Source organism: Heteronotia binoei, chromosome 3 (genome assembly GCF_032191835.1).
Source record: "Heteronotia binoei isolate CCM8104 ecotype False Entrance Well chromosome 3, APGP_CSIRO_Hbin_v1, whole genome shotgun sequence".
In the NCBI taxonomy this organism is placed as follows: Eukaryota; Metazoa; Chordata; class Lepidosauria; order Squamata; family Gekkonidae; genus Heteronotia; species Heteronotia binoei.
Window position 1 is genome coordinate 24,418,492 of NC_083225.1, and position 23,162 is coordinate 24,441,653.

General features: G+C 49.5%; 1 protein-coding gene across 1 annotated transcript; it reads right to left on the reverse strand.

Annotated features, from left to right (window-relative positions):
• Window positions 1-16,158: 16,158 nt before the first annotated feature.
• KCTD12 (potassium channel tetramerization domain containing 12) lies at window positions 16,159-17,179 on the reverse strand. Its single transcript, XM_060233594.1, has one exon. It carries the CDS (start codon window positions 17,167-17,169, stop codon window positions 16,165-16,167), a length of 1,005 nt encoding a protein of 334 aa, XP_060089577.1. The 5' UTR covers window positions 17,170-17,179; the 3' UTR covers window positions 16,159-16,164.
• Between the last annotated feature and the right edge of the window lie 5,983 nt (window positions 17,180-23,162).

The window sequence follows — 23,162 nt, forward strand, 5'->3', positions numbered from 1 at the left end:
TATTAGGCCAGACACCCTTGATGTAGCCAATCCTCCTAGAGCTTACAAAAAAGAGCCTTGCAAGCTCTAAGAGGATTGGCTACATCAGGGGGGTGTGGCCTCATAGGCAAAGGAGCTCCTGCTGGAAATATATATTTTTGCCGTTATGTATTATAGCTCCTACTGCTATACTGGGCGTGAACTTAAAGCATGCTTCCATTTAGGCTTCCCAACCCTCCAGCCCTGGCGGGGGACCCCAAGATTTCCACCCTCTTCCCCCGCTCCCCAAAAAAATGGAAGTGGGGGGAGAGGGGGGAAACGGCGCCGGGGAGCGGGCGAGGCCGCCGCGCCGCACCACTGCCACCCCCTCCCCGCCCACCGCAGTTGCTCCTCCGAGATGGGCCCAGGCTGAGCCCATCTCGGAGGAGCAGCCAAGAGGTGGCAGCAGCGCAGGGGAGGGCGAGGCAGGCCAGGAGCATGGCGAGCCACAAATCCGGGCCCTTCTAGGACCCGGACTTGCGGCTCGCCATGCCCCCGGCCCGCCTCCACCCCCCCCCTCCGCTTCCACCCCAGAGGCGGAGCGGGCGAGGCCGCCGCGCCGCTGCCGCCTCTTCTCCACTCACCATGGCTGCTCCTCCGAGATGGGCTCAGGCTGAGCCCATCTCGGAGGAGCAGCCACGGCGAGTGGAGAAGAGGCGGCAGCTGCGGGGCGGCTCGCCACGCTTCCCGGCACCGTTTCCCCCCCTCCCCCTAGCTCCACCCCAGTGTCTCCTGGCTCCACCCCCAAAGTCCCCAGATATTTCTGGGGTTGGACTTGGCAACCCTACTTCCATTACTTGCCAGGATCCTGATGCCTACATTCCGATTGGCTGTTCTCTTAGAACCTGGAAGGAACCTGGAGAGACCAATAGGAGGGATTGCCGCCAACCCAAGGGGGGGGAGTGTTTTACTTGTCCACAATGTATATATTGAGTGGCGTGGCCTGTGCTGTTTGTGACTGTTTCTTGTCTGTGCTGTTTGTGACTGCTTACTTAAGAGCTGACTGAACTCGTTTTACACTATCTGCATTGTAAAATTTATTTTAATGTTTTGACTAGGGATGCCAGACTCTCCAGGAAGAGGGGGGGGGTCCCATACTGCCGGGCCCCACCTCTCCACTATGGATCGGCTGGCCAGAGGGAAATTATCTCCCCAAATGAGGGAGGAACACCCAACATTTCAGCAATGTGCCTACATGACTCCAACATGACCTGAAAGTGATATAGGCGCATCAGAGACAACACTCTGGTTTTTGGGCAAAAACTTCATTGTAGAAGTAAATTGTTTTTACTGCCTTGCAGTGTAACGAGAAGCCCAGTTCTACCTTTCTAGATCCTTTGGGATCAATGGGCTAAGAAAAGTTACTTCTGACAAGGGTTGCAATATCACACCGATTCCTCACTAGCAGTTGCTCTACCCCTGGGCATCTGCTTTCCCTGGCTCAAGTGAGTGATTCCTCACCAGTTGCTGTGTGGGTGCATTTTCACCTGCGGCTCCCTCCAATTTCCCTCGTGGCTTCTAGAACTCTAAAAAAAGCAGGAAGCTGCAAGGGGAACTGGAGGGAGCTGCAGATCAAAATGCACCTGTACGGCAACTGGTGGGGAATTGATTGCTTGAGCCGGGGAAAGAAGCCCAGGGGTGGAGCAACAGCTAGTGGGGAGTCTCTAAAATGGTACACCATCAGCAGGAGTGGAATTCTAGCAGGAGCACCTTTGCATATTAGGCCACACACCTCTGATGTAGCCAATCCTCCAAGAGCTTACAAGGCTCTTATTTGTAAGCTCTTGGAGGATTGGCTACATCAGGGGTGTGTGGCCTAATATGCAAAGGAGCTCCAGCTAGAATTCCACCCCTGACCATCAGATTGGAGAGAATGTTATATCTCAAATATTTGGGGAGGTGGAGCATGAGGAGGGTGGAGTTTCGGTAGGGGAGAGACCTCAGCAGCATATAATGCCACAGCCATTCTAATGTAGCTGTTTTCTCCAGGAGAACTGATCTTGATTGTCTGGAGATCCATTGTAACAGCAGGAGATAGCTAGGTGCTATTTGGTGATCGGCAACTCTGCAAATATCTCCTCTGCGTGCTTTATGAGAAAGACATTACCATCATGCATTTGCTTACAATGGTCAGTGTAGGCAATACTTTCCACAGGACTGCTTTCAATGCTGCTTTGTGCAAGAACATTAGAACCTGGGAAAGACCCATGGGCTGGCAGAAGATTCTTTCCCAGCCCCCAGTTCTGGCCTTCCCTAGACCCAGGGGTGGAATTCTAGCAGGAGCTCCTTTGCATATTAGGCCACACACCCCTGATGTAGCCAGTCCTCCAAGAGTTTACAAGGCTCTTTTTTGTAAGCTCTTGGAGGATTGGCTACATCAGGGGTAGGGTTGCCAATCCCCAGGCGGGGGCAGGGGATTCCCCCGGTTTGGAGACCCTCCCTTTGCTTCAGGATAATCAGAAAGCAGGGGGTGGGAAATGTCTGCTGGGAACTCATGATTCCCTAAGGAGGCTTATTTCCATAGAAATAATGGAGAATTGATCTGTGGGTATTTGGGGCTCTGGGGGCCCCGTTTTTTGAGGTAGAGGCATCAGAATTTTAGTATAGCATCCAGTGGCTCTCCCCAATATACTCCCTAAGTTTCAAAAAGATTGGACCAGGGGGTCCAATTCTTTGAGCCCTCAGAGAAGGTGCCCCTATCCTTCATTATTTCCTATAGAAGGAATAAGAACATAAAAGAAGCCATGTTGGATCAGGCCAATGGCCCATCCTGTCCAACACTTTGTGTCACACAGTGGCCAAAAGATTTATATAAAAATTAGCAAGGTTTTTTTGGTTCTTTGTTTGTCTGTACACCTCTATTTTTTTATTCTGTCTTGTAAATAAACTGCATCCTTCTTACATTTTAATTGGAAGGAGTTCTGGTCCTCATTACTAGTCTAATTGGGTGAATTTGCACTAAGTAGCAGACAAAAAGGAACTCTCTTATTTTTGTTAATTGGATTTTTTCTCTACATTAGAAATTCTGGACCCCTCCCAGAAATGTGATGTTTTGACACCTCCCACCCTCTTCTCTTCTTCCTTTATGCTTCCACTGCCCCCCAATTGCAGCCAAGGCTATTACCGCCCCCCTGGATCGCTCCAGCGCCCCCCAGGGGGCAATATAGCTCACTTTGGGAAACACTGTTCAAGACTCTTGCGCTTTTCTACTGCTACAAACAGACTACTGCATTTTAAAAGGTGTGCTGTCCCTTTAAATGTGATGGCCAGAACTCCCGTGGAGTTCAATTATGCTTGTCACACCCTTGCTCCTGGCTCCACCCCCAAAGTCTCCTGGCTCCACCCCCAAAGTCCCCTGGCTCCACCCCCAAAGTCCCCAGGTATTTCATGAATTGGACTTGGCAACCCTGATCAGGGGGTGTGGCCTAATATGCAAAGGAGCTCCTGCTAGAATTCCACCCCTCCCTAGACCTACACAGTTCCAAGTATCCAGGACTTTTTTTTAGCAGGAACACACAAGAATGTATATATCTTACCTGTTAATCAACTGTATTGCCAGATTAAAACAAGATGACGGAAAACTTTAAGATCCCGAGGACTTGGGAAACCAATTATTCTTGTTTGTTTTAAAGCATAATTGTTGATTACGGTACTTTGAAAAGGGGGGTGAAAGAACATCATTTAAATATAAGACCAGATATAATATGTTAATTTTGAAGAACTGATCAGTTAACATTGACTACTTTTCATAAAAGTAAAGAAGATACTTTCTTAAAAGTAAAGCGAAATAAACTATATAGATATTTTTAGAGGTGTTGTAATAATGTATTTTAAATATTATCTTAAGTTTATATATATATTGTAGGCTATTACTTTGGATTATACTGTATATGATAATTTATTTAATCAGTTGCATGCTGTTCTTCAATAAAACTCTATGAAGAAGAACATTAAAAAATAAAAACATTTCTAGCCCTTGCCATTCCAAAAAAGGAGGCATTTGAACACCAGGCACAAAAAGATTTACTGTGGCTCCCCAGTACTTCTGACACGGGCAAGGATGATTCTAATTGCTATCTGATCCTTGACTTCGTTGGTGTCCGGACCACGTTCTTCAATCAAGGCTGTGCTTCACCCCATAAAGCCCCCGCAAACCACCTTATCCTCCACCTTATCCTCGCATCAAAGGCCGAGAATGACACTTGGCAGACTCGGGGATGTAAGCCCTGCTGAAAGGTAATGAGCCGCACGAGAGGAAAACAGAACAGGTGGCAGCTTTGATCAGTGACATCTTCCTAGGAGGCCCTTCCAAAGGATCTGATTGCGGCAAACAAAAAGGCCCAGATCAAAAAAACCTATGGCAGGTGAGCTCGGGGGCTCATGCAAACAATATCAAGCATTTTATCAGCCGTCTGTTATGTCTCCGATAAGAGCTATGTAGGGTTGCTGGCTCTTGATTGGGAAATTCTTGGAGATTGGGGAGTGGATAGTGCTGCCAAGCCCCCGATCCAGGTGGGGATTCCTCCACCCAGGAGGTTCTCAATCTGCCAGCCCACATTGGGCCAGCGGGGAGAACCTCCGTCGACATTGCCGGTGCGATGACATCACCCGGAAGTGACATCCCTGTGCCGGCCACTCTAGGCATTTCCGGGAAAACACTATGGTTTTCCCGGACGCTCTAGCCATTTGGGAGAGAAAACTCTATGGTACAACAGGTACACCAAGAATTGCGCTCAAAGCAAGTTCCCTGCTGGAGGCAACCCTAGGGATGGAGCTTGGAAAAGGTGGGATTTGAGGAGTGAGAGCTTACTAGGGATAGGATTCCATACAGGCAACCATCCAAAGTGGCCATTTCCTCAGTTGTAATTTCAGATTTCCAGTGTCCGCTTGATGGCTGGCAGCCACGTTAGAGAAGCCATGTTGGATCAGGCCAATGGCCTATCCAGTCCAACAATCTGTGTCACACAGTGGCCAAAAAAAAAGACCAGGTGCCATCAGGAAGTCCACTAGAACAGGGGTGGCCAAGGGTAGCTCTCCAGATGTTTTTTGTCTACAACTCCCATCAGCCCCAGCCACTGGCCATGCTGGCTGGGGCTGATGGGAGTTGTAGGCAAAAAACATCTGGAGAGCTACCCTTGGCCACCCCTGCACTAGAACTCCAGAAGCCCTCCCACTGTTGGCCCCCCCCAACACCAAGAATACAGAGCATCACTGCCCCAGAGAGAGAACTATATGGCAGTTCAGTACCATGTATGTTTTCTTGGAAATCAGCCCTCTTATTTTGAAGAGACTGTCATTTATCATTTCTTATTCTACGCCCCCCCCCCCAAAAAAAACCTCAGTGAAAAAAGCCTCTCTATGAACGTTGCTTTATCATGGAGAAGTCACTGCCCAGTTTGCATGCACAAGTTTCCAGGTTCTATACCCCCAGCATCTCAGAGGACAATGATCCAGGGCACAAAATGCTGGGGAGAAATCTCTGCTCGAGACCTTGGAGAATTCTGGGCAGCCGATTGGAGAATTTGAGTCAAGATGGCTGAACAGGCCACATGATCTGCAGTGCTTTTTTTTTGTAGCAGGAACTCCTTTGCATATTAGGCCACACACCCCTAATGTAGCCAATCCTCCTGGAGCTTGCAGTAGGCTCTGTAATAAGAGCCCTGTAAGCTCTTGGAGGATTGGCTACATCAGGGGTGTGTGGCCTAATATGCAAAGGAGTCCCTGCTACAAAAAAAAGCCCTGATTGATCTGTATGGTAAAAGTTCCAGGTTCAATGTTTCTGGTTTTAAAGATCTGGTATAATAACTATAGGAAGGGAAGTGCTTGAGGTTTATTCTCAACATTTTTAGCCCAAATGTCTCCTACAGAGGACCCAACAATTACACCAAGGTGGGTGGATTTAAAACCATTAAAAGCAGAGACTGAAATTAATCACCAAGAGCAAACACCAATTTTAAACTGCTGATTTCAATCAACATTTCCCATTACTATTTAGCCGCTTCCTAAATAAAAGTGCATCCTAATCCGTTGCGACAAGCAAACATGGATTTGAAACCGAACAGTTCCTCTAAAGCCTCAGAAGAAAGTTTCTTAAATACTTAAAAATATTCAGGTGGGCAGCCATGTTGGTCTGAAGCACCATTTCTTTCATTTTTTCTAATGAAAGAAGAAGAGGCCCCATTTGAAAACCAAATGCATTGTGCTGTGAATCAAGGGAACTTGGTGGACAAAAGCCACGTGGGGCTGCAAGAGAACTGAGGGAGACTGAGCGAAACAGCTGGCTAGATCTTAGATCTAGATCAGGGGTGTCAAACATGCAGCCCAGGGGCCAAATCAGGCCCCCGAAGGGCTCCTATCAGGCCCCCGAGCAACTGGCTGTCATTTGCTTCCTTCTCCTCCTCTATTGCTTCTATCTGCATCACAGCTTGCTTTGCCAGGCTTGCTCAATTGCTCAGGAACTACAGAGCGAATACACCAAGGGTGGAATTTTAGCAGGAGCTCCTTTGCATATTAAGCCACACACCCCTGATGTAGTCAATCCTCCAAGAGCTTACAAAAAAGAGCCTTGTTAGCTCTTGGCTACATCAGGGGTGTGTGGCCTAATATGCAAAGGAGCTCCTGCTAGAATTCCACCCCTGCATACACCAATCCATCCTTTATGGACTCACCATTCTATCCCCCTTCCCATTCCAGGCCGTAATATAGGAACTACTGCATGGTCTTGTGGTTGGTATTTTCCCTCCAGTTCTTCCTTTGCAGAGGAAAACGAGCTTTCATGAGTTCATACCAGGGCTATAATTTCAATTTTAAGCAATTCTGTGCTTGCATTCCAATTGCAGGTGAGTTTTAAAAGAGAAATGCATACTCCCTTAAACTTTTTTTTTTAATTCCGATTTTTAAAAAGCATTTTTTTTTATCCACCCCAATTAAACAATTTTGGGTGAGACATACTGTTGATCCAGAGCGACGTTAAACATCTCTACACATTCACTGGAGTTAGACAGGTCTGCAGCCCCCATTGACTTTGAAGATGTTTGCTTACCTGCCACATGCCATGGAAGAGCAAGGGCAGAATTCTGTGGGTCATTCAAAGCTTTCACGACTCACTGCTCTGCTGCCCCAACCTAGATAGCTCAAGCAAGCTAGGCAGGGGTGACTCTGGCAAGTACTTGGATGGAAGACCTTAAAGGAATACAAGAGCCAGGAGGCAGGGGCAGGCTTTACTCAGCCACATCTCTGAATATCCTCCAGGCCCCTGTAGGGGGCAGTCACCAGAGGTTGCCATGACTTCCGAGTGCTCACGCACTCACATAAAAACACAAAAATACAAAAAAAAAGAGTCAAAGCTCTGGTATTTAATGAAGTGACTGACTCTCAAAAGCTTATGCTTCCAAACAGAGCTTTTTTGTAGCAGGAACTCCTTTGCATATTAGGCCACATACCCCTGATGTAGCAAATCCTCCAAGAGCTTACAGGGCTCTTAGTACTGGCCCTAATGTAAGCTCCAGGAGGATTGGTTACATCAGGGATGGGTGGCCTAATATGCAAAGGAGTTCCTGCCACAAAAAAAGCCCTGCTTCCAAAACAAAAAGCCTTGTATCCCACCAATAATAGCTCTGAAAGCCGATAATGACTCAGCACACGACAATTACGAAAAGTACTAGTTAGTTCATTTTATTATATTCATCCTTGTTTAAAAAATAACAGGTGCTTTAACGTAGCCCGCTAGCAAATGAACAGTCACGAATCAAAATACAAGAATGTTCATCTGAGGGATCCGTCTTAGCCAACGTACAGCTTAGCTGTCAACTCACACTCAAGCGAGAAAAATATAGGCCAAAGATACTTCCACAATTTTGCTGATGTTCCGACTTCATTTGTTTCCCCCTATAAACAGGCGTCGAACACAAGAGTTGTACGAAAAGTATCCCGTCCAGGTACAGCATATGAAAATTCTGTATAGCGCTAGTAAATGAATAAAAAACTAAATGATTCATGTAAAATGTTTATATACTGTATATACACACCAAGTCACAAATTCAATTTAAAGCCACCCCCAGTCGTAACTCTTCAGGAGGGACGGAACAGTGCAAACCCTGTGGAAGCTTCCCCCAGTCTAAGGCCACTGATTTCACTAGACTTAGACTGCGACCAATTTCCTACTCACCTTACACCGCTCTCATGTTCGTCTCCTCAGTGGGGATTCCTTCCGATTTCACACTATCTCTCCCAAGGCTGCAGCGAGCGTCCAGGAACATTTGCTGCAGCCCGGGGCAGATAGTGTGAAATCAGAAGGCAGCCCTGCTGAGAGCAGCATAAGGTGAGTGGGAAATCAGCCCAAAACAACCCTTTATAGGATTGTAGTGTTAGTAAGCTACAGTACAGGACTCTTTGTGTTGAAAAGGGGAGAGGGAATCTAGTTAGAGCTAATTTTACAGCACTTTACTGAAAACTGGATTGTATACAAAATTTTAGAAAACAGACTTGAGCAAGAACGACTTGACACAGACTCGAAAAAGACTGTAACTGACTCTTGGGAATGGCATTTTTCAATATAATGACCTCTCGCTTGCAGTATAGCTAAATTATGCACAATGGGATTGTTTGGGGATTAAGGCTTGGGAAGATGAGGGTTCCTATTTCTTTCCTAGCTCCCTGGCTCTCCCTTTCTAGTTTATTGCTCGTCCTTACGCGAAAGCTTTCTGCTGGGTCTCTTCGGAAATTTTCATTTTACAGTTTTCTCCAACAGAGCAACAACATGCGATGCTCTTCTAGCGGCCAGAGCTGTTTGAACACCTGGATAAAGTCTTGCTCGATTTTGCAAAGCTCTAGAAGGAGGCCAGATAAACGATTTAAATTGCAGCTCTACTCCTTGCTAAAATAAAAGTCTCTCTCTCTCCTCCAAACAGCACAGTATGATTTTTACTGAATGGTGGGGAGGTGGGGGGAGAGAGAAAAGAAATAGTTGTTACTTGAAGCAAAAGCTCTGAGGAAAATAATTCAAATGAAACCTTGTGGGGAAATTCTTTGGTCACAACATAAGTGCTCATAACTATGGGATTGTTTTCAGTAAACCAACCAATTTTAGATCTCCCCTCGCCTCAAGAATCATTGTGGTCGGGGCTCTTTTTGTAGCAGGAACTCCTTTGCATATTAGACCACACACCCCCTGATGTAGCCAATCCACCTGGAGCTTACAGTAGACCCTGAACTAAGAGCCCTGTAAGCTCCTGGAGGATTGGCTACATCAGGGGAGTGTGGTCTAATATGCAAAGGAGTTCCTGCTACAAAAAAAAAAAAGCCGTTTGTGGTTATGTTGGGGGGGAACCCCAGTCCTCTGGGGGCGAGGAAACAACTTGAAATGGATGGTCTTTTATGAAAAGCAGCATGCTTTTTGTGTTTAGATCTTCAGCAGCTTCTTGGAAAATGAGGCAATATCTTCCTGGGGGGGGGGGGGAGAATCTTTGTGCTTATAGGTAATTGTGCCACTGACAGTTATGGCTACTTCCTATGAATCCACGCCAAACTAAATTCCTGCATACGTGTGGACTACATACTCCACACCCGAGGGGCAATTCCTGCCCAAAACAAATAGGACCCATCCTTGCTACAGGCAGAAACAAACCCGCTTTGGAATGTTTCAAGAGAAAGCCCAAACCTTGGCCCCCGAGTCCATAGGGCTGCTTTGTTTACCAGCGCTACCTAACCCGTTAAGGACTACCGCTCTTTTTTGCCCAAGCAGCGGGGAAAAAAAACAGATTCTTCTAAGAAGCCTTAGAGTCGTCCTGGAAGATGGCAAGGAATGGGAAAACCTCACTGCAAAAAAACACAAATGGGATGGGTTAATCTGAGGCATGATATCAGCCTCAGGAAGCAGATGTTCCACCTCTTCCAGGGGATTTAAACAATGTGCAAACTGAATTTTTTAAATATAATATACACATGAAATTATCGGTCTACAGGAATTTATACAGGTTGCCAGAAGCAGCTGTTTTATGTCTGGGAAGAGATCCGCTTCTCTAGGAGAGCTTTCCATGGTTCAAGTGGTTATCCGAAAGTTCTTGCGTTGCTGGACGGTGCCAACACTGCTGACCCACCGCATATGTCCCGCAGTTCAAGAGATCCGAACAGGGAGGCTTTGGAAAATGGCAAAGGCAGCCAAAAGAATCAAAGAACACAGGAAGTCCCCGAATATGCTTCCCGGTAGGCCCTTCAAAGCAGGAGAAATTAGAGGAAGGGGAGAAACAGTTGTTCTATTCCATGCACTGCATCCTGTTTAGAGAAAAGATGCTTAGTCTCAAACGCGGCAGTTGCTCACGGTGCTCTCTGCTCCTTGTTCCTGGGAGAAAAGAAGGCTTCTGGGGGAAAAAGGTAGATGGAGCAATCGTAGAACAGACAGCACAGTGCTGTGCCAAAATGGAGGGAAGGCTGGAAAATGGGGGAGAGCAGTGGAAGCAGGCACATAGCATCTCAGAAAGGAAAACTCCACACGCCCCAAGAGACATTATAAGGCTACTGTGTCCATTCACCAAGGGAGCCACCATGTAGGAGGCATCTTGCATGCTTTCCCAGGACATCACAGGTAGGGTTTTTTTTTTCCATAGCAGGAACTCCTTTGCATATTAGGCCACCCCCCACCCCCATGTAGCCAATCCTCTAAGAGCTTACAGGGCTCTTCGTACAGGGCCTACTGTAAGCTCCAGGAGGATTGGTCGCATCAGGGGACCATGGCCTAATATGCAAAGGAGTTCCTGCTACAAAAGAAAAAGTCCTGATCACAGGTATACGAGAGGGACATCTTGGGAAAGCTGGTATGAAAGGGGCGTCTGAGAAAGAGGTACATCCAGGGGTGGAATTCAAGCAGGAGCTCCTTTGCATATTAGGCCATACGCCCCTAATGTAGCCAATCCTCCAAGAGCTTACAAAAAAGAGCCTTGTAAGCTCTTGGAGGATTGGCTGCATCAGGGACGTGTGGCTTAATACGCAAAGGAGCTCCTGCTAGAATTCCACCCCTGGACACATTTATGGTGCCAGGGTTATGTGGAGGGCACCACGTGTGCGCAAGAGGAACAATCTTCTCTGGAGGTGCTGTGTTATGCAAAAGAAAAAACACGGTGTGGCGGGGTAGTAATTCACAGTGCACAAGAGCTAGTGACCTAAAGCAGAGACTCTGTGACCACACTGTGAGCGTTTTCGCACTGACCTTAATCGAGAGCGACGTCCCTCTTCACCGCGCAGCGTCTGCGCGGATTTCGCACTAATTGCTCCGCAGAACCCGGAAGAGCCGCAAAGTCCCGCGGCTTTTGCGTCGCAAATGTAAACTGGGTTTTGGCCAGTTTACATTTGCAACGCAAAAGCCGCGGGACTTTGAGGCTCTTCCGGGTTCTGCGGAGCAATTAGTGCGAAATCCGCGCAGACGCTGCGCGGTGAAGAGGGACGTCGCTCCCGATTAAGGTCAGTGCGAAAACGCTCTGTGTTTATGGTAAGGCAGCTTTTGGAAAGTGTTACATGCACACAGCACACTGGGGACAGAGAGAGTTATAGGGTAACCAGGGACATTCGTGATGTCCACTGGCAAAGCAGAGTAAGGACCTCTCCTGCCATCTTGTGAACAGAAGACATACTTTGGATACATATTAGGGGCATCTGAATCTACCACACAGAGGCTGTTTCCTTCTGCACGTTTTTGCTCTGCCTTGATATTTTGGGAAGCACCCACATGATGTTAGCCTCCATTTGTCATGTTCGGCCCCCAACACACACATGCTGCACTGCGATCTCTCCCAAACCTGGTTTGGTAGGCTCTTTTTTTGGAAAGATCACGAGTAGCGTGACTTTGGATGCCATGCCGATCTGGAAGGTGCGTTATTTTTGAAGGCCCTGCCCACATTAATACCATTAGCCTTACCTCAGCCTACACTCCCCCCACAGAGATTTCTCAGGGTTTTTTTAAAAATGGTAATTGTCTAACAGCCATAACACGATCACTTTATAATTGTCTCATCTAATCTTCCTTCACTGTTTTTTTCTGAAGCTAAAGGACAGACAGGGAGAATGATGTGATAAGTTTTCCAAGAAAACTTATCACATCATCAGATCACATGAAGTGATGGCATCGCTTTACTCTGCTCTGGTAAGACCTCACCTGGAGTATTGTGTTCAGTTTTGGGCACCACATTTTAAGAAGGATATAGACAAGTTGGAACAGGTTCAGAGGAGGGTGACAAAGATGGTGAGGGGTCTGGAGACCAAGTCCTGTGAGGAAAGGTTGAAGGAGCTGGGCATTTTTAGCCTGGAGAGGAGGCGGCTGAGAGGTGATAGGATCACCATCTTCAAGTGCTTAAAGGACTGTCATATAGAGGAGGGTGTGGAATTGTTTTCTGTGGCCCCAGAAGGTAGGACCAGAACCAGTGGATTGAAATTAAATCAAAAGAGTTTCCGGCTCAACATTAGGAAGAACTTCCTGACCGTTAGAGCGGTTCTTCAGTGGAACAGGCTTCCTCGGGAGGTGGTGGGCTCTCCTTCCTTGGAGGTTTTTCAACAGAGGCTAGATGGCCATCTGACAGCTATGAAGATCCTGTGAATTTAGGGGGAGGTGTTTGTGAGTTTCCTGCCTTGTGCAGGAGGTTGGACTAGATGACCCTGAAGGTCCCTTCCAACTCTATGATTCTATAATTCTAAAAGTGAGCTATAACTTTTTTAAAAAATTTAACACAATAAACATCTATAGAAGCCATGTAGTTCCCAACTTTCTTTTTTTCTTTCAGTCTCTAGTTTCATTCTTATTACGGCCCAGAAGGCATTCTGAAGCAGAATAAAATTAGTGACCTCTATACATCATTCATCTTAAAACAATGAATAGTTTGAAAGTTAAAAGTCTCCAGCCATTTTCCTTTGCAAAAGTATAAGGCAAAATGCGCAGGCTGCATATTTCCCTTTATACCTTCGCAATGAAAGGGCTAAAGTCTTGCTTTTTATAAAAAAAAAAGAAAGAAATAAAGCTGGGAACTGGCAGGGTAGATTGTTAAATCAATTGCTATAGTGCTATAACATTCTGACAGTCTAGCAATTCCTAATTTTCTTTCAGAAACCCCTTGGGCACCAGAGAGAGAAAATGGTGACTACAAGGACTACAACAAAGAAAGCTGCCATGTGGACTTTCCATTGACGGCACAAATACCTCTGCATTTGCAAGAGCTACATGGAGAATTCTCTGTGTGGAAGCAGGCAAAACAATCACAGGGGCTGCCACACAATAAATTTGTGGGGGAAGTAGGAACACCAAAGAGACACTCAACAACTGAGAGGTGAGCGAGGCCAGTCTTACAAAAAGAGGACCTGCACCCTGCAGAGTTACACAGAAGGGCCACTTTACTACACAGAGATTATTAGGCAAGATTTAAATGAATGCTGCCCAGGTAGAAGAAAGAACACATGAGTGCAATTTGGCCTTTAAGCTGGGACAAAGCAGCAATATGTGCATACTCAGGGGTTGCAGCTGAGAGTTCCTGCACCAACATGCTAGCGAACCACCTGCTGATGCATTGTACAGGGAAGCAGCCAAGCTTAAGCCAAATTCAAAATCGAGGGTGGCGAGGCCAAGAACTTCCCCAGGCACTCTCTCTCTCTCTCTTTTTTTTTTGGGGGGGGGGGGGCTGTGACCTGTTGCATGCCCAGCAAAAACATAGCAGAAAAACACCCACAAGGGCCTACTAAGAACACACTGTCTGTTGCCACAGGTTGCGGGGGCTCTGCACCAGTGCTCCCTCTAAGCTGAGTTAGTGTGAGCCAGTTCACAGTTTTTTAGCCTCTGGCTCACACATTTTTTACTTAGCCAGGGATGGAATTCTAGCAAGAGCTCCTTTGCATATTAGGCCACACACCCCTGATGTAGCCAATCCCCCAAAAACTTACAAAAAAAGAGCCTTGTAAGCTCTTGGAGGATTGGGTACATCAGGGGTGTGTGGCCTAATATGCAAAAGGAGTTCCTGCTAGAATTCCACTCCTGGTCTTAGCTCGGGAAAAATGGCCTCAGAGCAAACTAATTTATGCAGTAGTTCACAGTTTAAATGCTAGTAGCTCGCAAAGTAGAATTTCTGTTCACAAGACTCTACGGCTTAGAGGAAATATCGTTCTGCACCTATGCAGTTACACCGGGTTTGGGGGGGGGGGGCTCATCAGGATCCAGTCCAATAGGGCCTTCAAGATGCCATGCGTGTGCCAAGTCACACAGGTGAGTTCTTCTGCCTGGGAAGCATATTTCAGCCAGCACTTTTAAAGACTCCAGAATGGACCAAGCTTTCCTTTTATGTAGCTGCGAACACACATAGCAGCCTCATACTGAAACAGACCACTGGCCCGTCAAGGTCAGCGTTGTCTACTCAGAATGGTGGTGACCCGCTAGAGTTTCAGGCAGAGGTCTTTCCCATCATGTACTGCCTGGTTTTTTTAACTGGAGATGGCAGGGATTGAACCTGGGACCTTCTGCCTGCCAAGTAAATGACCTACCACTAAGCCATGGCTCCCAAAAGCCCAGGGGCCTAGCTGGGCCAAAGCCAACTGTGCAAACCAGCGTGCCAGGCAGCAACCCTGCTGAAATCCTGTCCACCACACTGAGAGTAACAGCACAAAAATGCCCTCTAAAGACAAACAGGCCAGCCAGTTCTCATCAGATCTCAGAAGCTAAGCAGGGCTGGTCCCTCGAGCTGTGTGAGCGGCCGCTCATCAATACCGGAAGCCACGCTCCGCAGCCACGCTCCACAACAAGGACTTGCACCGCCCAATCCCCCATTTCAAAACTAAAAGTTATATTCTGCTCAAGAAGTGAACTGCTCTGCTCAGTAGGGAAATATAATAGCGATCCAGCCAGCCCAAGCAGGCCTCGCTCGCCTGGGGCTCTCCATGGCCACCCCCCCACACACACAGTCAAAAGGCCAGCAAGCCACCTGCTGTCCAAAATCACCTAAGAAGTGGGGAAAGGGTGGTGTGGGCTTCTCCAGGGTTAACGAGGGCTGCTGGGGGCGTGGCAAAACTCCTGGTGGCTTGCTGGCTGCTCGCTCTCCTAATCCAGAGATTGTTATGCAGCTGCACCTACTATTCAATGGACAAGGTAGGTGGGGAGGGGGAACCCTCAGAAAGGTTCTGGAGCTGTGCTCCCGTGAGCTCCTGCTGAATCTGAGGCCTGGTTAACAGGAACATCGGTTTACCTCGATCAGGCCTTGGACGAGAGACCACCAGGGCTGCTACGCCGGGGCAGGCGAAGGCAAACCACCTCAAAAGTCTCTTGCCATGAAAGCCTCAGGCTCAGTCACTGTGTCAGTCGGCTGTGACTTCAGGACAAAAAAAGGAGGGAAGGCTAAACAGTACAAGGGCCGTTCCAGCGCACTGGGGAGTTGGAGAGTGGAGAACCGAAGTCTGAAAGGAGGTCCACTAGAGCGATGCACATCACCTGGGTCCAGTCCAGGGGTGGCCAAACTTGCTTAATGCAAGAGCCACGCAGAATAATCATCAGATGTTTGAGATCCGCAAGGAGGAAGGAAGGAGGAAAGAAAGCCAATAGATGGGGGAGGGAGAGACAGAAAGAAAAGCAACTTTAACTTTAAATGCCCTCTCCAAAGTGCTTAAAGCAAGAGCCACACAAAATAAATGTCAGATGTTTGAGATCCTCAAGTAGGAAGGAGGAAAGAAAGCCAATAGATGGGGGAGGGAGAGACGGAAAGAAAAGCAACTTTAACTTTAAATGCCCTTTCCAACTTGCTTAACGCAAGAGCCACACAAAATAAATGTCAGATGTTTGAGATCCGCAAGTAGGAAGGAGGAAAGAAAGCCAATAGACGGGGGAGGGAGAGACGAAAACAAAAGCAACTTTTAACTTTAAATGCCCTCTCCAACTTCCTTAACACAAGAGACACACAACATAAATGTCAGACGTTTGAGATCCGCAAGTAGGAAGGAGGAAAGAAAGCCAATAGATGGGGGAGGGAGAGATGGAAAGAAAAGCAACTTTAAATGCCCTCTCCAAGCCGGGGCTTCGAGAGCCACACCATATGCGCGGAAGAGCCACCCATGGCTCCCAGCCGCAGTTCGGCCACCCCCTGGACCAGTGCCTCCTGCGGAAGCGGCCGGGGGTCCCTCTTCCTTCCTTCCCTACTCCCTGCAGAAGACGTACTCGGTGTAGCTCGTCCAGATCTTGTCGTCGGCCAGGCCGCCCTGCTCGGGGGCGAAGGCGCAGGTGCCGGTGGAGGAGCAGGCGGCCATGCGGAAGCCGGCCTCGCCGAGGCGGTCGAAGGCCTGCTCGAGGAAGTTGAACTTGAGGTAGTAGCGGGCGGTGTAGCGCTCGGGGGGCCGGTCGGGGTCGCGGCTCTCGTTGAGGGTCTCGCCGAAGACCTCCTTGGCCAGGGCCGTCTTGCCGCACACGGTGATGCGCGCCACGCGGCGGAACTTGGCGTCGGCCTGCGCCTCCCGGCCCAGCGTGTAGGAGCCGCGGTAGCCGATGGTGATGTAGCCCGAGCGCCGCCCCACGGCCCCGCCGCCGGCGTCGAGGGAGAGCGAGGGCGCCAACAGGGGTCCCCCCGACGGGCTGCGGCTGCTGGACGTGGGCGAGGCCGAGCCTCCCGCCTCGGGCAGCTCCGCCTCTAAGTAGCCCAGGCCCGGCGGGTCGTCGGCGCACACCGACGGGTCGCGCAGCAGGGCGGAGAAGCGGGGCGGAGGGGCCGCGGCGGCCGCCAGACGGCGCGCCAGGTCGGGCAGCTGGAAGTACTCGGCCTCGCGGCGGAGGCGGGCGCGCTCGGGGAAGCGCTCGGGCAGCACCAGCTCGCCGTCGCGGAGGTAGTCGAGGACGTAGCGGAAGAGGAAGCCGTCGCGGTCGAGGAAGAAGCGGCCCTTGGCGTCGCGGGCCAGCGAGGCGGCGTCGGGCTGCGAAAAGAGGCGCCAGAGGAGCGAGCCCGGCGCCGAGAGCACAGTCCCCCGACGGGTCACGTACACCTGCCCGCCCACGTTCAGCTCCACGATCTCCGGGAAAGCCTCGCTTGCTCCGCCGCTGCCCACCGACGTCGCCAGCTCCGGCTGCTGGGGCTGCGAGCGGGCTCCGCCGCGCAGGGCGCCCCCGCCGCCGCCGTTGGGCAGCCCCCGGGCGCTGTCGGCTAAGGCCATGGCCGGCCCGTCGGGGGAATCGCGCCGCGCCCCAGCGGGGTCGCCTCTGCTGCTTTCTGCTGCCGTCGGGTCCGAGGCCGGCTGGCTGGCTGGCGGGAGGAGCGGCTCTCGGGGGCTCCCAGGCGCTGGCAGCGAGCGGGGCTGTTCTGTTTATGTAGAGAGAGCAGCCGGGAGCCGGGCAGCGGCGGGGGGGGGGGGACGGGGCGGGCAGACGGCGCCGGGCGGTGGGTCTACACCGAAGCGAGGCCCGGCCTTCTCCCCCGCCCCCCCTCTCCCCTGCCTTTCCCCAATTGCGAAGGAGGCCCCGCCCCCTTTCTGGAGCTCGGTTGAAGGGGGGGGCGGGTTGCAGAGACAGAGAGATCTATCCCGCTTAAGCCTTCCTCCGCCGCCACGCAGAGCCCCGGCCGCTTTTGCACGGCCATCCTCGCGCTCTCTGAGCGGGTTGAGCCGTTGCTTTGCAGAACGCATAGCTTTGCCGCTGGGGCTCCGGATGCCAGCCGCCCTGCCGCTTTTGCACGGCTCCCTGAGCAGGTTAAGCCATTGCTTTGCAGAACGGATACCCTTGCCGCTGAGTCTGCGGAACGGCTCCCCTCGCACGCCGCCCTGCCGCTTTTGCATGCCCCCCCCCTCGCGCTCCATGAGCTGGTTAAGCCGTTGCTTTGCAGAACTGAACCTTTGCCGCTTGGGCTCCGGATGCAAACCGCCCTGGCGCTTTTGCATGCCCCCCCTCGCCCCTGCGCTCCCTGAGCATCTTAAGCCGTTGCTTTGCAGAACGGATACCTTTGCCATTTAGACTCCGAAACGGCTCCTTTGCATGCAAGCTCCGGATGCAAGCCGCCCTGCTGCTTTTGCATGCCCCCCTCGTGCTTGCACTCCCTGAGGAGCTTAAGCCGTTGCTTTCCAGAATGGATACTTTTGCCGTTTAGGCTCCAGCTTGGCTCCCCTAACACACCGCCCTGTGGGACTTAACCCATTGGATTGGGTGGTGGGGGGGCGGAGGTGTCTTGAAGGTCAAGATCCTGTTCGCCTTTACTTAGGAGTAAAAACCTCCTGAATTCTGCAGAGCCCTGGGGCTGCATGCGCCCCCGCCCCCCATCCCCACACACACAAGGCAGGCTACTGCCGCCTTCTTCACTTACTCTGCTGGAGTCCCTTAGGGGGACGAACTAGTTGTCGAGCAGAGGTATGTCTTGAATAGGAACAGATCGGGTGCATCAACGGCCAGGTGTTCTTAACTTTCTTGTAGCCGCAGTTCTGCTTTTTCCAGAGAGTAGTCCTACAGAATCTAAAGGAGAGGGGCTGGCCGCTGCGTGAGAATGCGAGGGATGGGGGGGTGGATTGGAAGCACTGCTGCGAAGAAGAGGCAGACGCATCCATCAGAGGGACATGGGAGCTGGTGGAGCACAGGGGAGCTGCTGCAAGGGTGAGTTGACAGTGGCGGAGCGAACAGTTGACAGGAGGCATTTTATTCGATTTATACTTTACTTTATTCGATTTATATCCCGCCCTACCCCACCGAGGTGGGCTCAGAGCCAAGCTTTGGCTGTTTTCCCTGCCCCTCAAGCCGAAGCCGCTTCCTTTGGCAATGGCCGACGTGAAGCTTCTGGGTTTCTCCCAGGGCAGCAGGGATGATGTCCGCCTCCCCAGAGGTCATCTTCAGCGGCGGCAGCCAAACCTCCAAGCCACTACCTCTGGAGCCGTCCCTCCGCCGCAAAAGCCCTTCTTGCACAATCTGGGTTTTGCAAACGGAAGACGCCAAGTTCCAGTTTAGGGAAGCAAAAAAAAAATATGTTTTTCTGATCTCTGGGCAGATTTCCTTTTATGTTGAAGTTGCAAAAAATGCATCTGTTCCTTTATTTGCATGCTTCCCCTTTTTTTCCCTTTCAAATAAACACACTTTTTTTTTTAAGTTTCTCAGGAAGAACACAAGACCCACTCTGCATGCCAGGTTTCTGCACATCCATCATGTACACAGGGCCTTTGGAATGCAAGTAGATTCCCTTCGGTTGGGCTTTGGCAAAAAAATCCCCCATGTTCTCTGACTCTCTTGTCTTAATTAGCGCAGCGTATTGGGCTAATTCAAAGGAACATCTGTCATTTTTTTCCCACAGCCAGTTCTGCAGAACAGTTATTGCCACGGCTGGCTTATCTGCAAATATACATTACTAAGCACTCATATCCCTGGGCTTACTCTGGAGTTGGTTGCTTCCGTGCTGCAATCATAATGTAGCAGCCGTTTGGTAGAGTACAATTAAAGACTCGTATTTTTGAAAGCATGAGCCTTCGAAGAGTTCCTGAGCACACTGGTGTGTTTTAAGTAGCTATTAATATTGTTTCACAAGTGTTCCTTGGAGGCAGACCTCGGATACATCAGTTCAGAATGAGTCCCGTTGAGTTTGGTAGCACTCGGTTACTAGAAGATGTAGGAGTACTTTCTTTTAAAAAGGGCAAGTCTTGCAGTCGTAGGGGGGAAGCGATGGCGTCGTGGGAAGGGATCATCTTTAGAACTCACACTGCCAATTCCATGTTGGGCAATTCCTGAAGATTTGGGGGTAGAGCCCAGGGTGGGTGTGGAGTCTGGTGAACAATGTCTCTTAGAGTATGTCCTCGAAAGCAGCCATTTTCTCTGGTGGTACCAATCTCTCTGTTTTTAATTTGGTATTTATGCAGGGCTTTTTTTGTAGTAGGAACTCCTTTGCATATTAGGCTACTCCCCCCTCTGTAGCCAGTCCTCCAAGAGCTTACAGGACTCTTAATACAAGGCCTACTCTAAGCTCCAGAAGGACTGACTACATCAGGGGTGTCCTAATATGCAAAGGAGTTCCTGCTACAAAAAAAAGCCCTGTATCTGTCATGTACAGTCTGCCTTTCCTACTTGGACTCGAGGTGGATTACACAGAGTGATGGAACATTCAGTGTGCAATACAGTAGGGGTAGGGGTTGCAGAACCAATTGGAGATCTAAAAACCAAAGCAAATCATAGGTCTTCAGATGACACACTTTATGGGATAAAAATCACATAGCACGATCCTCGTTTCAGAAAGCTAAACACAGCACATTAAACGATGCAAAAATGACATACCAGAATCCTAGTTTCAAAAAGTTAAACGCGGTACATAAGAATATAAGACCCCTATGGATGAGGCCAAGGGTCCATCTAATCCAGCATCGTGTCTCACACAGTGGCCAACCAGTTCCTCTGGATGGTCAACAACAGGGCATAGAGGACAAGGCCTTCAGATGTTGCCATCTGGCTCTGGGATTCAGATGTTTCATGCCTCTGAATGTGGAGGTTCCCCTCTATCATGGCTAACAGCCACTGATTCACTTATCCGCCATGAATAACAGTAGCATGGACCAAAGTCCCTAATGTAACTGTGAATCATTTAGTACAGCGCAACTTTATCGCTTGCGCAGAAAAGCTCTCTTGACTAAATCTAGAGATCAGTCATAATTCCAGGAGATCTCCAGACCTCACCTGGAGGTTGGCAGCCCTATGCAGAGCACATACTTTGGCATACAAAAGATCCCAAGTTCTAACCTTGTGGTCTTTCTGTCCTGTCAGCTGATGCCAGGCAGCGTAGGTAAAACTGACAGGGTCTGAGCGGGTAGAAGGCAGCGATTCCCAAGCGGTGGGTGGGTCAGGACCCCAAAGCGGGTGAAGATTCTGTCGCTGGTGATTCATGAGGCCAAAGGGGAGGGGCTTGGGGGGGGGGAGATGAGGTTTAGGGCAAGGGTGCTCAGTAGTCAGTTTGAGTCTGCCTCTACATCGCAACAAAGGCCACGAAACGCAGCCTGTTGCTAAGAGATGCTAACTATATCTATCTATCTATACGTGAAAAATAAACGATGAACTTATTTAGCATTAACGTCATGCAGCATTCTTGCATTTGATGTTAGGGAGGGGGAAAGCATGGAGTTATGTAGGGTTATTTTTATTTTAAAGAGCCAGTTTGGTGTGGAGAGCCAGTTTGGTGTAGTGGTTAAGTGTGCGGACTCTTATCTGGGAGAACCTGGTTTGATTCCCCCCTCCTCCACTTGCAGCTGCTGGAATGGCCTTGGGTCAGCCATAGCTCTTGCAGAGGTTGTCCTTGAAAGGGCAGCTGCTGTGAGAGCACTCTCAGCCTCACCCACCTCACAGGGTGTCTGTTGTGGGGGAGGAAGGTAAAGGAGATTGTGAGCCACTCTGAGACTCTTCAGAGTGGAGGGCGGGATATAAATCCAATATCTTCTTCTTCTTCTTAATTCACCATCAAGTTATAACTGACTTCTGGAGACCACTGTAGGCAGGGCTGGCCCTAAACTCAGTTGCCTAGTGCGCCAAAAGGTCAGGGGCACCGAATTCGGCCTTCCCCCTAGGCAAACGCCTGGTTTGCCATCTCCTCAGCCTCCTCCTCCCTCCCTTCCCCACCCCAGGTGTATTTCAAAGCAGTTTGCCTAGTGGGACCGCCAGCCTTGTGAATAGTTTCTATATGCTGTACATGTACTTTGTTGGTCTTAAAGGTGCCACTTGACTCCTACTTTGTTCTACCGCTTCAGACCAACATAGCTGCATACCGCGTACTACATGTCCTTTTGTTTTACCTCGACTTTCAGCAACAGGCAACTTTTATTTCCGTTTATTGCTATCCAGATTAAATAGTCTTCCAATTTATTACACTATTTTGCCGTTTGATCCTAACTTTGTATCAGTTTCCACTCTTAACCCACCAACTACATGTATTCCTGCCCACTGTACCCATCCCCTCGTCTGAAGAAGCCTGCATGCACACGAAAGCTTACATTCTGAATAAAACTTTGTTGCTCTTAAAGGTGCAATCGACTCCTACTTTCTTCTACTGCTTCAGACCAACACGGATGCCCGCCTGGAGCTATTAGACAAGGAGAGGCACCTTATTCAGTGAGAAGATCACACACACAAGCAATCTGGTTTGAATGCAAACAGAAAATGTAGCACACTCACACACATACCTGTGTCCAGGTATGCTCAGGGCTAAACAAAACATGATGGCATCCTTGTGGCTGGGGGTGGAATTCTAGCAGGAGCTCCTTTGTATATTAGGCCACACACCCCTGATTTAGCCAATCCTGGAGCTTACAAGGCTCTTTTTCGTAAGCTCTTGGAGGATTGACTACATCAGGAGGGTGTGGCCTAATATGAAAAGGCGGTCCTGGTAGAATTCCACCCCTGCTTGTGGCTGCCATCATCTTAAAAACAATTACAAATGGCAATGGTGTCGTAGTGGCGGTCACAAGGATTAGTTTGGCTCTGAGTTGCCTTTACTCCAACACTATATACCAGGGGTGGCCAAACTTGTTCAATAGAAGACGATATTGGATTTATACCCTGCCTTCCACTCCGAATCTCAGAGTCTCAGAGCGGTTCACAATCTCCTTTACCTTCCTCTCCCACAACAGACACCCTGTGAGGTGGGTGGGGCCGAGAGTGCTCTCACAGCAGCTGCCCTTTCAAGGCAACCTCTGCCAGAGCTGTGGCTGACCCAAGGCCATTCCAGCAGCTGCAAGTGGAGGAGTGGGGAATCAAACCCAGTTCTCCCAGCTAAGAGTCCACACATTTAACCACTACACCAAACTGGCTCTTAACCACTACACCAAACCACTGCATCAAACTGATGTTTATTCTAAGAGCCACACAGAATAAACATCAGAGCTTTGAGACCCACAAGACATGAACTTCAGATGTTTGAGAGCAGGTGGGCAAGCAGAGGTGGAGGGAGAGGTGGAAACAAAGCAACTTTAACTTCAAATGCATTCTTCTGCCTCCTCAAGCTGCTGGTTGGCTTGGCTCAGAGAAGTGATTTAAAGAGACAAATGCCTTCTCCAATCTGGCCTATAGGGCAGCGGGGACTTGGAGAGCCACGCAATACGTGTGAAAGAGCCACACGTGGCTCCTGAGCCACAGTTTGGCCACCCTTGCTATATATACCCAAATAGGACAGAGCAGAGTATACGCAGCCAGACTGTCTGGCACC

Excerpts from the sequence above, each read along its gene's own strand:
- KCTD12 (XM_060233594.1), bottom strand. The coding sequence starts at position 17,169 with ATGGCCTTAGCCGACAGCGCCCGGGGGCTGCCCAACGGCGGCGGCGGG.